The sequence below is a fragment of the Petaurus breviceps genome, unplaced genomic scaffold, assembly GCF_028583685.1.
Source record: "Petaurus breviceps papuanus isolate PSGF00001 unplaced genomic scaffold, PetGlider_PUasm1.0 180, whole genome shotgun sequence".
Classification (NCBI taxonomy): domain Eukaryota; kingdom Metazoa; phylum Chordata; class Mammalia; order Diprotodontia; family Petauridae; genus Petaurus; species Petaurus breviceps.
In genome coordinates, this window is record NW_027185782.1 from 4,286,814 (window position 1) to 4,300,494 (window position 13,681).

Consider the following 13,681-nt stretch of genomic DNA (forward strand, 5'->3'; position numbering starts at 1 on the left):
TTGTTTCTGTTTCTCTTGTTCTCTTCTGTTTCTGTCTTTCTGTCTCTCTCCTCTTCTCTTCTCTTCTCCTTCTTTCCTCCCTCCCCCCTCTCTCTCCTTCCTTCCCTCCTCTCTCTTTCTTTTCTCTCTTCTGTCTCTGTCCTCCCTCTTCTCTATTTGTTTCTGTTTCTCTTGTTCTCTTCTGTTTCTGTCTTTCTGTCTCTACCTCTTTCCCTCCTCCCCTTTTTCTCTCTCTCTTCTCTCTTTCTCTTCCCTCTCTCCTTTTTGCCTCGGTCTCTCCTCTCTCTCTCTGTCTCTCTCTCTCTCTCTGTTTCTCTCTCTCCCTCTCTGAGTCTCTCTGTCTCTCTTTCTCCTCTCTGGCTCTCTCTCCTTTCTATTTCCTCTGTTTCAGTCTCTCCTTCCTTCCCTTTCTCTCTCCTTCCCTCCTTCTCTCTCTCCTCTCTGTCCTCTCTCCTTTCTGTCTCTCTCCCTCTCTCTTATCCTGTACCCTTAAGTTGCGTTCAGGAGCCCTACACTGAGGGGACAAAGAGCAAGCTTCTGCCCCTTGAAGGTGCTTTTGCCCAGGGCATGAAATCCAGGTGCCCTGGGATCTGTCTCCTTGTCCTTACTGAGCCCTTGGAGGGAAGATAGCCCTTGCTTTTGAAGCCTCTTCCTGCTAGGGAGTCCAAATAATACAAGGACTCCCTATGAGAGGTGATGAAGACTGAATGTCCTTGGAGACTGGCTACCCGGGGACCAAGTCCAACTGCTTCTTGTTCCTTTGGAAAGCTGCTTCCCGGAGCCCCAGCCTCCCAGGGAATCATTAACCCTGGCAGGGAGAGAATGGGCAGAGCTGGCAATTCTTACAGGGGTCTGTCTGGTCAGGGTTCAAGGGCTAGGACTTCACGAGTTCTGGCACAGAAGGCCCTTGAGGACATGTTAAGACCCAAAGGCATCAGAGCTGGAAGAGACCTTGAAAATACAGCCCCCTTGTTTTATAGAAACTGAGCCACAGAAGGAAAGTGGCCTGCCCCTAAGGAAGCTGGTCTGAAAATCTTGGGCTCCCTCCATTCCTGAGTCCTTGAATTCCAGAGAAACCCAAGAGAACCAGTTTGGTTTCACTTCCCAGATCTGAAGTCACGAGGGGGAAGGAGGGAAGGTCATTTGGGGATGAGACAATAGATTATGTCACAGACTAGAGCAGCCCGTGGCCTGATAGGTACCTGGCTAGTCTGAGGCTCTGGCACAGGGCTTATTTCTGTGTAAGCTGGGTGGTAGAGTCTCCCTTTAAGGAGGAAGGAGAGTTCCCCAGAGGTCAGGGCTTGAACAAATCATAGAATGTTGGGGTTGGAAAGGACCTTAGGGACTCATCTAGTCTAACTTTCCCTCCCTAGACCTAGTGAGGGGTCCCATAGTCACAGAGAGTCATTGATTGGTCTGAATTTAGGAACCCCAGGAAGCCCTAGCGTTGATATAGGTTTTCTTAGACTTGGTGGTTGGAGGGTGAAAGGGTTTGAGGTTCCATTATCACCCCCCCCTCACTCATCTCTCTCTATTTCCCCCTCCATGATCCTCTTCCTCAGTCTCTCTCTTCCTCTCTTTGTGTCTCGCCCCCTCAGGGCCAACCAGAGTGAGTCAGCTGTGGTGCTGTGGAAAGAGTTCTGGGCTAGGAGTAAGGAGACCTGGGCTCTACCACTGCGTTGATGTATGACCTTATTTTCATCTGTGGATCTCATTTCACCCACCCGTATAATAAGGGTGTTAGATTAGATGATCTCTAAAGACCCTCCTGGCTCTGCCACTCTCTGTCCTAAGGGCCCTCCCAGCTCAGACATACTGTGTCCTCAGGGTCCTCCCTGCTCAGATATACTGTGTCCTAAGGGCCCTCCCAGCTCTGATGTTCTGTGTCCTAAGAGTCCTCCCAGCTCTGATATTCTGTGTCCTCAGGGTCCTCCCAGCTCAAACACACTAAGTCCTAAGTCCTCCCAGCTCTGTTATTCTGTGTCCTAAAGGCCCTGCCAGCTCTGATACCGCATCACTGAGATTCATCTGTTGGTTTGGTCTGGTTCATTATTCCTGGGGTTGTCATTAGCTGTAGCTCCCATTCCTCTAATCATTTCTGTTTTACAAAATCTCTTATCCAAAACCTTCTCCCAGTGGGATCTGAGATTAGAGTGGGTTGGAACAGGGACCAGGATCTTAACATTAGGCCCCATCAAGCTGGAGTGACAGAACCTGGCCTGGAAAATCAGGTGACTTTTCTAGTTATAGTTCAGTTCAGCAAACACTAGGTGTGCTGTGTACAAAGGAAATCAATCAGAGCCTTTTAAAAGGTGCTTCCTTTCCCTTCCATGGGGGCAGGGAGCCCTGTTGACAGGTACACAGGTAAGGCCGATGTCAAAGGAGGGAGTGTCAGAGCAGGTGTTCAGAGAGACCTTTAAACTGGGGGATCAGAAGGCTTCACAGGGGAGGTAGCCACTGAGCTAAGGCTCAAAGCAGATTTTGAAAGGCAGAGCTAAGGTGGAAGGGTATTCCAGGCATGGGGGATGGCATGAATGCCCAGAAGGAAGGAAACAAGCTTTCATTAGGTGCCTACTATGTGCAGGGCACCATTCTACGTACTTTATTTGATCTTCATAACAGCAAAGTAGTTATTAGTATTATTCCCATTTTACAGTTGAGAAAACCGAGGCAGACAGAAGTTAAACGACTTGCCCAGGGTCACACAGCCGGTGTCTGAAGTCAGATTTGACTTTGGCTCTTCCTGACTCTGTCCACTGTGGCTCTCAACCACCAGGAAGCAAGATATCATGTCAGGCTCAAAGAGTGGCTAGAGAGAGTTCTTTCCACTGGATTGCAATGCCTCCTTCCTTCCGGAGAAAAGCTGGAGGGCAGCAGAGATACCAATCCGTGCGGGAGGTCTGTGGGGGAAAGGTGAAGAAAACCTGAATGAACCAGGGTGTGCTTTCCTTGTGACTCAAGAAAGGGGGCTGCTGGGAAGGATGGCCCCCGGAGGTCTATGTGACCCCTGGCTCTAGGGTGGGGCCAAGGAAGAGGAGTAGTCCTTGATTCCCTGTGGAAATTGGGGAATTGGACTGAGGGGTCGATTTGGGAGAGGAGGAAGAGTTCAGTTCAGTGGTGATGTCCAGCATGGTTATGAGGGGCTTTGGCCCCAGAATTCCAGGGTAAAAAAAGGGGGAAATCTGTTGGCTTTGACCTTGTCAACTCTATCAGTCCCATTAGTTTAATTCCCTTGTATCAGATACGAGGGCAGAATCACCTACTACTCCTGCTCCAGCCTTGCCCTGGCCGCGATTTCTCCTGGGGGTGGGGGAGGAGGGAGTCATTTATCCGGTCCCTCCTGCTCTAACTGTCTAATCTGAGGCCCACCCTGCCTTCTTTTTCCCCCCCATAGGCACCATTTGTGTCCTGCTCTCTTTCCCTTTCATCTTTAACCCTTGCTTGGGGTGCACAGCCTCCACAGCTGAGTGGGCCGCCCTCATCTACTATGCACCATTCATTGTGATTTTCCAGTTTGGCTGGGCAGCCACCCAGATCTCCCACCTGTCCCTAATCCCTGAGCTGGTCACCAATGACCACGAGAAGGTAGAACTCACCGCCTTCAGGTAATTCTGGGCACTTGAGGGGAACCAGGCGGGTTAGAGGGAGCACCCCCCCTCACTCCTTCACCCCATCTTTGCTGTTCTTTTCCACTGCCATGTAAGGAGGTGAAATATAAAAATAATGGGCACATTCCAGCACTGGTTAAGGCATCTTGCCAGGCACTGTTGGGTGATACAGAAATGCAGAAGACACTCTCTGCTCTTCCAGATCTCACAGCCCTCTAGGAAAACTAGACCAAAACAAACCCCAAGCTGGGGAATGGTAAAATCAATATGTACATAAAAAATCCATGGCATTGATAGAGGAAAGCCAGCATCTAGTTCTGGCTTGGCCTCTGTCTCCTCCTGGGGCCTGTTTCTTCAGCTTTAAAATGAAAGTTCTATTCCATGAAAGATTCTTAACCTTTTTTTAGTCAATCAGTCAACAAGCATTTATTAAATGCCTACTGTGTGCCAGCACTGTACTAAACACAAAAGTGTGGTTCCTGTTCTCTAAGATCTCACAATCTAATATATCGTGGACCCCTTTTGCAATCAAACAGAGAAAATACATAGAATTGCAAAGGAAACCAATTATATTGAAATAAAGATATCCAAATAATAATTTCTTTTAAAAAAGGTCAGCCCCCAGGTTAAGAGCCCTTGGATGATTGGGTGATCTCAAGATTCCTCCTTTCTAATGAGCATTGTGGCCTAAGGCTCTTTCTCCCTCTGAGTATAAGCTTTTAGGATCAACTCCAGCCTGCTCTCTTCCTTTCCCCAAACCTACCCAGTTGTGGGGTGTTACTGTGGAGTTCCCTCTGAAGCCCTCTGTCGGTAGAGGGTTAGGTTTCCCCTCACCAACTGCCTAGTCTCCCGTCTTAGGGCCTTTGCCTGTCCCAGGGAACGTGGGGCTGGTAAGCTGGGCAACCACCAGAATTACAAAACCCTGAGTATGCTGCAGGGCCCCCAGATAAAGGAACAGGCTGGGGCCCTGGGGTATGGTAGCTGCTTCCTTCTCTGTTTTCACCCTTAATTAGAGGGGGCTATTAAGACCTGGGCCTGGCTGGGCCTTGGAGAACTCTTTCCTGTGGTGTAGGGGGAAGGGAAAGGATAGCCAGATAGATGTATCAGTCTCACTTAGACCTCAGTGTTTGGGTGTGAAAAAGAGGAACATGAGAGGGGGATGATTTCATAGTTGAGAGGGCCTTGCCCAGGAGCAGACCTCCCACCCCAATTCTTGCTGATGCCTCTTTTCCTCTCCACCCCTCATTCCAGGTATGCCTTCACCGTAGTAGCCAACATTGCTGTGTATGGGGCTGCCTGGCTGCTTCTCCATTTCCAGGGGTCCCACTCTGAGGTCCCTGATTCAGGCACCAGTGACCAGCTAGGCCTACAGGATGTGCCAGTGTTCAGGGTGAGCAGGGGTCCTTCAGGGACTAGAGGAAAGGGAGCTAGGACTCAGGGGAAAGATGGTGGAAGTGGGTGTGAGGATGTGTAAGGGAGGAGAAGTAGAGGGCTGGGGGAGATTTGGAGGAAGACTGGGAAGGGAGGCAGGGAATAAAGTCTAGGTATCAGAAAGGACAAAGGCAAGAAGGAGTGGAGGGAAGATGAGGCCGAGAGAGGGATGTAGAGCTTAATACAGGAGAAGCCTGGCCTGAGGAATGGGACACAGCTGCTGGAGAGGGAGTCAGAGGGGCAGCCCAGCAGGTGGTGCTACCTGCTGAGGAAGGAGGAAATTCTCCCAGGGATCAGCAGGTTTGGAAGGTCTGCTGGGCTCTGGTGACCACATCTGGGCCCCCCACCAGCTGGAGCTAGGTAAGACAAGGGCAGCGAGATGAGGGCTGAAGGTCTGCAGAAGTGAGAGGCAGGCCGAAGGCACGAGTGCCAAATGGGAAGTTCAGGAGCTTCCACTGTGTCCAGCCCTGGCCTGGCTTCCCTAGCAGAATAAGAGGGGAGCGGGGCAGGGCCAGGAGAAAGGGCAGCTCTCAGCCAGTCTGGGAGGGGAGGGCCTGGGGTTGAGAGGAATAATCCAGTACTACCCCCCCCCCCCCACCAAGAGCAGAAGACAGGATGAAAGCCTCCGAGGCAACCTTAACCTCCTCCCCTGGTTCCCTAGAACCTTTCCCTGATGGTTGTCTGTGTGGGTGCTGTGTTCTCCCTGCTTTTCCACCTGGGCACCAAAGAGCATCCTCGGCAGCGGCGGCATGGGCCTGAGGAGCCCAGTGAGCACAGCCCCCTGCTCCCACCCACCACCCAGCCCATGCTCCTCTGGAAACACTGGCTTCGGGAACCCTCCTTTTACCAGGTATGAGAGGCCCTGGCCTTCCCATACACCTCAGACAAAACCACTAGGGAGCCCTCCCCCACCACCTTCTCATGGGGTACTCCTTTAGCTGAGTCCTGGACATCAGGGGCTTCTTGGAAACCTGCCCAGGTCGTCCCCGCCCCCTCCCCCACCAGACTTCACTTCTGAAGCCTGCTCTGCCTTCCTCTGCTTCCCCGCTATGCTGCCCCCATACACATTGTTGGGCCCGGAGTGTTGATTCCTCTGACCTTTGTCTGTTTCTCAGGTGGGCATGCTGTATATGAGCACACGGCTCATTGTGAACCTGTCACAGACGTATATGGCTATGTATCTGACCTATTCCCTCAGCCTGCCCAAGGTGAGGCCCAGGAGAGGCCAGGAAGCAGACTCTCCAGAATGGGAAAGGTGGAATGTCGGGACTGCGAAGGGGACCTTAGAGCAGGGAAGGCCTTTCTGTGGCTGGGCAGAGTCCACTGTCTTCATTTTACAGATGAGGAAATGAAGGCCCAGGAGTGGGGGAGGGAGAGAGGAAGAAAGTAATTTTTCCAAGGTCACAGGCTGATGAGATTTAGGGCCGTCTAGGAGACTGGAGTAGTATAGAGGTGGGAAGTGGGAGCTTGCGGGAAGTGGGGGGGCAGCGATGAGCACATGGGACTGCAGGAGAACCCTGTAACCTGCCATACTCCATTAATCTCCCCCAACAGAAGTTCATTGCCACCATCCCCCTCGTGATGTATGTCAGTGGCTTCTTCTCCTCTTTCTTCATGAAGCCAGTGAACAAGTGCATTGGTCGAAATGTGAGTGAGATGATGGGGTCCAACGAAGAGGTGATAATAGCAGGAGAGTCCTTAGAGAAGGGTCCTCCCTTAAACACACTAGCCAGCCAGAGGCCCAGAGAAGGTGAGGGAATCATTCCAGGTTCACATGGTGAGCAGCTGTCAGAATTAGAAATGTGGGAGGTCCAAGAATCCCAGCCTCATCTAATCCAGCCCATACCCGATCCAGAACCCCAGCTAAGAAGGATGTTCCTGAGCAGTGGTGGGCCAGCCTCTCCCGAAGGATCTCCCAGGAAGGGGGAACCCACCACTCATGAAGCAGCCTGCCCCACTTTGGGCCAGCTCTCATCATTCTTAGAAAGCTTTTTCTGGCTTCCTGCCTCGCTTGGCCTTATTGCAACTTTCTACCCACTGCTCCTAATTGTGCCCTCTGGGGTCAAGTAGAACAGATGTCATCTACAGAGGTCTTCTGGGTGTACCTTTTTCCTTCCTCATCATGGAAAGAAAGGCTCCCTGGAAGAGGTGGCTACTATTTGGGGAAGCTACAGAAAAGAAGGGATGGCTGTAGGTGACAGCCCCTACCACCATGTGGCCCTGTGTATATGTCTATACACATATAAACATATCTTTCATAATTTATAAATATCTATTTTTTGATATACAGACACATATCTTAGCATGTGGGTACGTTTGTCACATTGCTTTTCCCTCTTCCCCGTTCCCGTTTTCCACCAGCTGACGTACTTTGCAGGCCTCCTGGTCATCCTGGTCTTTGCCTCCTGGGTGGCGCTGGCCAGCTCACTAGGCGTAGCTGTGTATGGAGCGGCAGTACTCCTGGGTATTGGCTCAGCCACCATCCTCGTTATGTCCCTGTCCATGACAGCTGACCTCATTGGCAGCCACACGGTAAGTTCTGGGCTGGGCTGGGAAGAGCTTACAGGAGCCACCTCTTCCTGTCTGCCCAGCAGCATCCAGTACGAGGGGACATGCTGACGGACTTCTTCTCCCTTCCAGAACAGCGGGGCCTTTGTGTATGGGGCCATGAGCTTCACAGACAAGGTGGCCAACGGGCTGGCTGTCATGGCCATCCAGAGTCTTTACCCCTGCTCGTGAGTCTGAGGAGGAGGGGAGGGGACGTTTCTGGGCCTGGGGGTGGTGGTATACCTGAGTGGAGAAGGGGGGCTACATCAAGTTGTAGCGTGGGTGGCTGTGTGATGGTGATGGGGCCCCCCAGGCTGTCTCAGCTCTTTGTCTGGGGCAGGCAGGTTGGAGGACAGGGGAGACTCACAGGCTGGCATCTCTCTAGCTCAGAATTGTGCTGTGCAGCCTGCATGGGCTTCTACCATTGGGTGATGGTGGCCGTGACGGGAGGCGTAGGCGTGGCCGCTGCCCTCTGTCTCTGTAGCATCTTTCTCTGGCCCATCCAAGTTCGATTCTGTGAGTTGCTCCTGGCCCCTCCCATTCCTTAGCCCATCTCTTCTCCCCTGGATCAAGGGCAGGGTCATTTTGCCCCAGATAGGGTAAGGGGGTGGGGGGAGGGAATAGAGTCCCTTCCCTTCTGCTGAGTTATCTATCTCCCTTCCTCCTTCTCACTCAGGAGATGGTGATTAGCCTTAAATCAGGCCAGCAGAGGGTGGGGGCAGGGCCCTATGCTCAGGCTCCATGGGAGGATGGAGCTGGGTATGCTCTCCCAAGCCCAAAAATTATATGCAAATCTATGTAAATTTGAACCTGAAACCTGGTCTACAAGCCTCAAAGTAGAGCTTTTCCCCCTACCCTTTGCCTATTCTCTGCCTCTCCCCACCCACCCTGATTCTTTCCCCAGGGCCTCCTTGAAGGATGAGAATCCTGATGTGGACCCTATTTGTGGGTGAAAGGGAGGCCATGTTAAACTCTATCCTTGTGATCCTCTTCCATCCCCCTCTGCTAGGGTGCTTAGGAACTAGGTTGGGGGAGGTGATTCCTCTACCAAGGGACCTTCCCTCCACCCTGGCATTCCTGAGGGGTGGGGTTTGTCAGCTGAGGATCGAGAGAGGGTTCACTCCCATTCTCTCCCATCTCTGGCATCTCCAGGACCTTCCCTGGTGAACTTGTAGGGTGAGCTGCGGAGACCTCCGGGATTAGGGGTTCAGAGGGGGAGGGTAAATGACCTTGAGTTCTGAGCTAATTCCTCTGTGCCCCTTCTTCTGTCTAGATGATACCACGGTGGCTGGCACAGCTGAAGTTGCTACTAGACCACACTCAGGAGCCTCCCAGGACATTACAGTCAACTGAACACTCAGGGTATCTCAGGTGCCTGTGCACATGGACTCTCTTCCTCCCCCCTTCCTGGATACTGGGACTAGATCCAAGAGTTTCCTGTAATGGACCATCCCCAGCTGGTCTGGGGAATCCTAGTTTGTTTCTCTGGCCCATATCTCTGACCAGGGATCTCTGGGCTGGTGGCTGTTTACAAAGAACATTGGACTAATGAATAAAAAGTCCTACCGTGAGTGTGGGAATTCTCCACATGGACACGGTGTGCACACTTGGAGGGACTGAAGGGTGACCAGGAGAGGGTGATGGAAATTCTAGCCTCCTGGATCCCAGTATCTCTTTCTCTCATCTCATCCTTACCTCTGAGCTTCTGGGGATTATTGGCTTCAGGATGGAGGGGACCCAGAAAGGAAGGAGGAACACCTTAGGTCTCTTGTCCTTTGTCCTTCTTCCACTTCTGGAGCACAGCCATGTTAGGGCAGGTGATGTGGATTCTAAGGAGATCTCCATCCCCCACTGAAGACTTGGGTATGTCAGAGGTCACCTTAAAGGTTACACGGCTCGGTTTGTGTATGTGTGTGTGTGTATGTGTGTGTGTGTGTGTGTGTGTGAAGTGTCTGAGGTCAAATTTGAACTCAGGTCCTCCTGACTCCAGGGCTGGTGATTTACTCACTGCGCCACCTAGCCGCCCCAACCTTAACTTATTCGGACCTTAGAAAATAACTTCTTTCTGGGCCTCATTTTTTCCATCTGCAAAATAGGCCCCTGCCTGCTTCCCTTATAGAAACTTTTGGAGAGGATTTTTTTGGCCTTTCAAGATGGATCTTTGTGTGACCTATACATGTGCTATGTTTGCCATGCTGTGATTAATACCTGGGATCTGGTTTTTAGGCCCTCTTGAATGCCTCCTGTCTTGGGGAACTCACTACCTCCCTGTAAGCTTTTCTCCCCTCACCCTCCTGGTCTCCCCCTCCCAACCCTGTCCCCCCATCTTTTCCTATGCCCTCTGGTGCCAAATAAACCAATTTTTATCCCTTACTCCATGACACCCCTTAATAATTTTAAGAAAGTTTTCCAACCCCTCCCCTCCCGCCAATGTGGGCTTAATACTGTATGGTATGGTTTTCCTCACTCTCCCCACCCTGGCCACTCTTCTCTGTCCGCAATCTAGTCCTGCTTGTCAGTTTTCCTCCTAGAACTGACCTTCAGAACTGAGCATGGAACTCCCACTACATCTGTGGTCTAACCAGGGGAGAGCACAGAGGGAATTCAATCTCTCTCCCCTCCCCTTAAGGCTTTTGTTCACCATAACACAAGCTGGCTTTGGGCTGGACCCACACTGAGATCTTTTAACCAAGAAATGTTGTCTAATCACATCTGCCCCATCCTGTGCTTGGACAATTGATCATTTGAACCCAAGCATCAGATTTCACTTTTATCCCTAATGAATTTTGTTTTGTTAGATTTAGCTCATTATTTTGGCTTGTGGGAAAGTTACCCAGGACCATTAATGTGCATGCACACAGATGTCCAGGTGTATGTATTTGTGTGGCATATGTATTTATATATGTTGATCAAGATTGTTTAGGTTTTCTTTAACCATTTTTGTATCATGAATCCCTTTGACAGTCTGGCAAAGTCTATAGACCCCTTGTCTGAATAAAGTTCGTTTCCCACATTTACATGAAGGAAACGCTAAATTTCAGTTAGATAAGTTAAATTTAAGATGCATTTTTTCCCTATCCAGGTTGAGATCTTGACATCTATCCCAGGTTAAGAGCCCCTAATGTAGATTTATGTCCATGGCAAATGAGATTCGCTAAAGCACTCTATTTCTAACATCCTGTGTGGATTCTGGTGTCCACATAATGATACGTATACATACCAAGGCAATCTACAGTCTGGAGTTAGTGAAAAGAGTGCTAGGCCAGCCTAGACTGGATCTACTGAGGCACAGATCTCACCTGACACTGGCCACGTGACCAGCCCCTGTCCCACCCCAGATGCATCCTGGTGTCCTTACTGTCCCCTACAACCTCATTCCTAGTTTTCCTTCTCTGCCCAGGCCCCGTATAACTTGTACCTCAAGAGTCCCCATCTGCAAAATGGAAATAATACCTTACTACCTATCTCACAGGGTTATTATGAAGATCAAATGTGATATGAAATGCATTTTTCAAACCTTAGAGAACCATAAGATGTCAGCAGTTAGGAGTTAGGCACATACTTGACCATTTGGGACTGTATAGCTAAAGGGGTCCAAATGAGGCTGGATGTGAATCTATTCCTTAGGCAGTCCCACCTTTCCCCTTAGTCCCATCCCACCAGCTGGATGGACAGTGCTCTTGAAGGACTAGTCCTAGAGAGAATGGGGGGAAGAGTGAGGCGCCAGCTCCTTTCCAAGGCCTAGGAGAAATGGTCATCCACGGTGCTACACTTTTATTAGTGTTTGGGTCTGTGAACAGGTGGGGGCCTCTGGTTGCTGGACGGGCAGTAAGACTCTAGGTTCCATTGTTGGAAGTTCCGGGTGGTATAACGTGGCTGATTGGGCACAGACAGGAAGGGGACATAGATGGAGCCTTTGCCAGCTGGAGTCCCAAAGCGATTCCGGTTAACAACTGGGGAAAGGTAGGAGTGGAGAGGGCCTATGTCGTTTATGTCTGGGCAACTTCCCTCTTTTTGAGAGGGGACTTGGAGACACTGGTTCACCTGAAGCTGGACTGAGACAGGGTTTGACCCTACCAGATGGGGAAGTAGAGCAAAGACTGGCAATGACCCTCTCCTATCTATGATAGACCCTCTCCTTTCCCTCTAGTCAACCCTTCTACCTTTGGCCCTCTGAACCCAGATGCAATCTTGCCCTCTGCTGTCCCTTACATCCTGTCCATCCCCACACCCTTCCACCCCTACCTAGCTCCTACTCACCAAACTCCTTGCATGGGATGTGCTTGTCCTGCCATAGAAGGCTCCCCCAGCGGGTGCTGGGCTCCATGTACTGGGCAGGGACTATGGAATCATACCAGTAGCTTTCTCGAAGACGCTGGGTATAGGCTATCAGGAAGGAAGATGTCAGGTTCCGAGTGAGCCTCCTTCCTTCCCTAGTCTTTTTTCCTTTCTTATCCCAAGTGTGAGCATCCCACTTTGCCCTCTGTCCCCAGGGAGAAAATGAGAGTGGTTCCTTCCACTATGGACCCTGGCATAAACTCCCCTTTAAACACATAAACAAACACAGCATTAGGGGTAATGGAAAGAACTCTGGAACTGAGAAGTAAAAGACTTGGAAACTAGTCTCAACTCTGCCCCTAACTTAATGATGTGGTCTTGGGGGAACCTTACTCATTCTTTGGGCCTTAGTAAAATAGGGGTGGAAACTAAATGCCCATCTAGCCCAGCCCAGCATGTCCAAGTGGAGAGAAGGTCCCTGGCCTTACCAGGGGCAAAAGTCCGCTCCCGCTGGTTATAGGATTGGCGCCATCGGGTGTAGGCTGGGCGGCTGATAGGATTGGTCAGGTTGTACCAGGCATTTTGGTTGTTGCCGTCGGTCAAGCCTGTGTACCACCACTGTCCTATGGCATCGCGTCCCATAGGAGTGAACTTCCATCGGACACCCTGCTTGATGATGGGTACCCATCTAGGTCCTGGAAGACTGAGGTACTCATCACTATCAGGAAGGAGAGAAGGGTCATTAGGGCTGGGCTGGGAGTGCAGAGAGCCCTCAGCTTCCTCTGGTACTATGTTGAGGCCTCAGGGGGCTTTAGTGGGGGGAAGAGGAGGATTAGGAGGAGTGGGAAGAGGTAAAGTCTATGAACTCAGAATAATGTTTTTAAATGTATAAAACACAAACAAAACAAATTTTATTAATAGATAGTTGTTTACATTTTTTTTAAGCTCATGGATTCCAGTTCAAGAATACCTGCTTTGGGGGCAGCAAGGTGGCATAGTGAATAGAGCACAGCTCCTGAGGTCAGGAGGACCTGAGTTCAAATCAGTCTTCTGACACTTAACACTTATTAGCCATGTGACCTTGGGCAAGTCACTTAACCCCAACTACCCTGCCTTCCCCCCTCCAAAAAGCAAAAAAAACCCAAAACAAGAATACTTGTTTTGGGGGTGGGGGAGGAGGGAATGGGGAGAGGAGAGGGACATTGAATTCACATGTTTTTTTCAAAGTCAAGTTAACTATGAAAAAATATCTAGGGCAGGGATTCCTGTTGAATCATTAAGGGAATGGGGTGGAGGTGACATGGGCTTTGTATGTTTCTATTGACCACACCAGGTATTTAGAAGGCTTAGGGTACAGTCCAATCCCTCTTGGCAACTCTAAGAAACCCATTTGGCCAGGAGAGAAGAGAGACAAGGAGAACTAAGTCTAGTTGGGGGTGACTTTTGAGCAGGTGGTGACTGCCAGGCCCACTGAGAACCCACTGGGTTCTGCACCCAGATTTCTTTCTGAATCCCTGTGTTCCCTTGACCAAACCTCATTGCCCTGCCCTGCACCTCCATTTCCTCATCTTGGGTAAACCTTAAAGCAGTACATAATGGGAAATTGTTGCTACCTGGAGAAAGAGAGTAAGTCTTGAATTCCCTGTTCCACAGGGTAGATATTGTGAGGATCACATGCATTTAAAAGGCTTCATAATAAAAAAAGCACTATAAAGGTAACCACAACAATGACAATCCCCAATAATGATGATTAGAAACCCTCTGCTGGGTGGTCTTTCCATTGCTCCAAAAGACTGGGAGGAATTTCCATCGAAAGG

The 13,681-nt window shown here is 50.4% G+C and overlaps 2 protein-coding genes across 3 annotated transcripts in view; one reads left to right on the top strand and one right to left on the bottom strand.

Moving 5' to 3' along the window:
* The window catches only part of MFSD12 (major facilitator superfamily domain containing 12), a 14,052-nt gene extending 4,873 nt beyond the window's left edge, over nt 1-9,179 (top strand). Inside the window, exons 2-10 of one of the 2 annotated variants that reach the window (XM_069086864.1) lie at nt 3,395-3,605; nt 4,860-4,998; nt 5,701-5,889; nt 6,155-6,247; nt 6,594-6,686; nt 7,401-7,571; nt 7,680-7,774; nt 7,972-8,102; nt 8,860-9,179. In XM_069086864.1, coding sequence (XP_068942965.1) covers nt 3,395-3,605; nt 4,860-4,998; nt 5,701-5,889; nt 6,155-6,247; nt 6,594-6,686; nt 7,401-7,571; nt 7,680-7,774; nt 7,972-8,102; nt 8,860-8,939 — 1,202 coding nt within the window. In that variant the 3' untranslated portion in view covers nt 8,940-9,179. The remainder of the gene's footprint in view (nt 1-3,394; nt 3,606-4,859; nt 4,999-5,700; nt 5,890-6,154; nt 6,248-6,593; nt 6,687-7,400; nt 7,572-7,679; nt 7,775-7,971; nt 8,103-8,859) is intronic. The other variant, XM_069086865.1, reaches the window with a different exon arrangement.
* A 1,555-nt stretch (nt 9,180-10,734) lies between these two features.
* TEKTIP1 (tektin bundle interacting protein 1) lies at nt 10,735-12,665 on the bottom strand (the record flags this gene model as incomplete). The annotated part of the gene is given in 4 exon segments (XM_069086867.1): nt 10,735-11,675; nt 11,678-11,782; nt 11,818-11,972; nt 12,353-12,665. Coding segments are annotated over 4 exon segments (885 nt in total), but the record flags the coding sequence as incomplete, so codon positions are not given.
* Nucleotides 12,666-13,681: the final 1,016 nt, after the last annotated feature.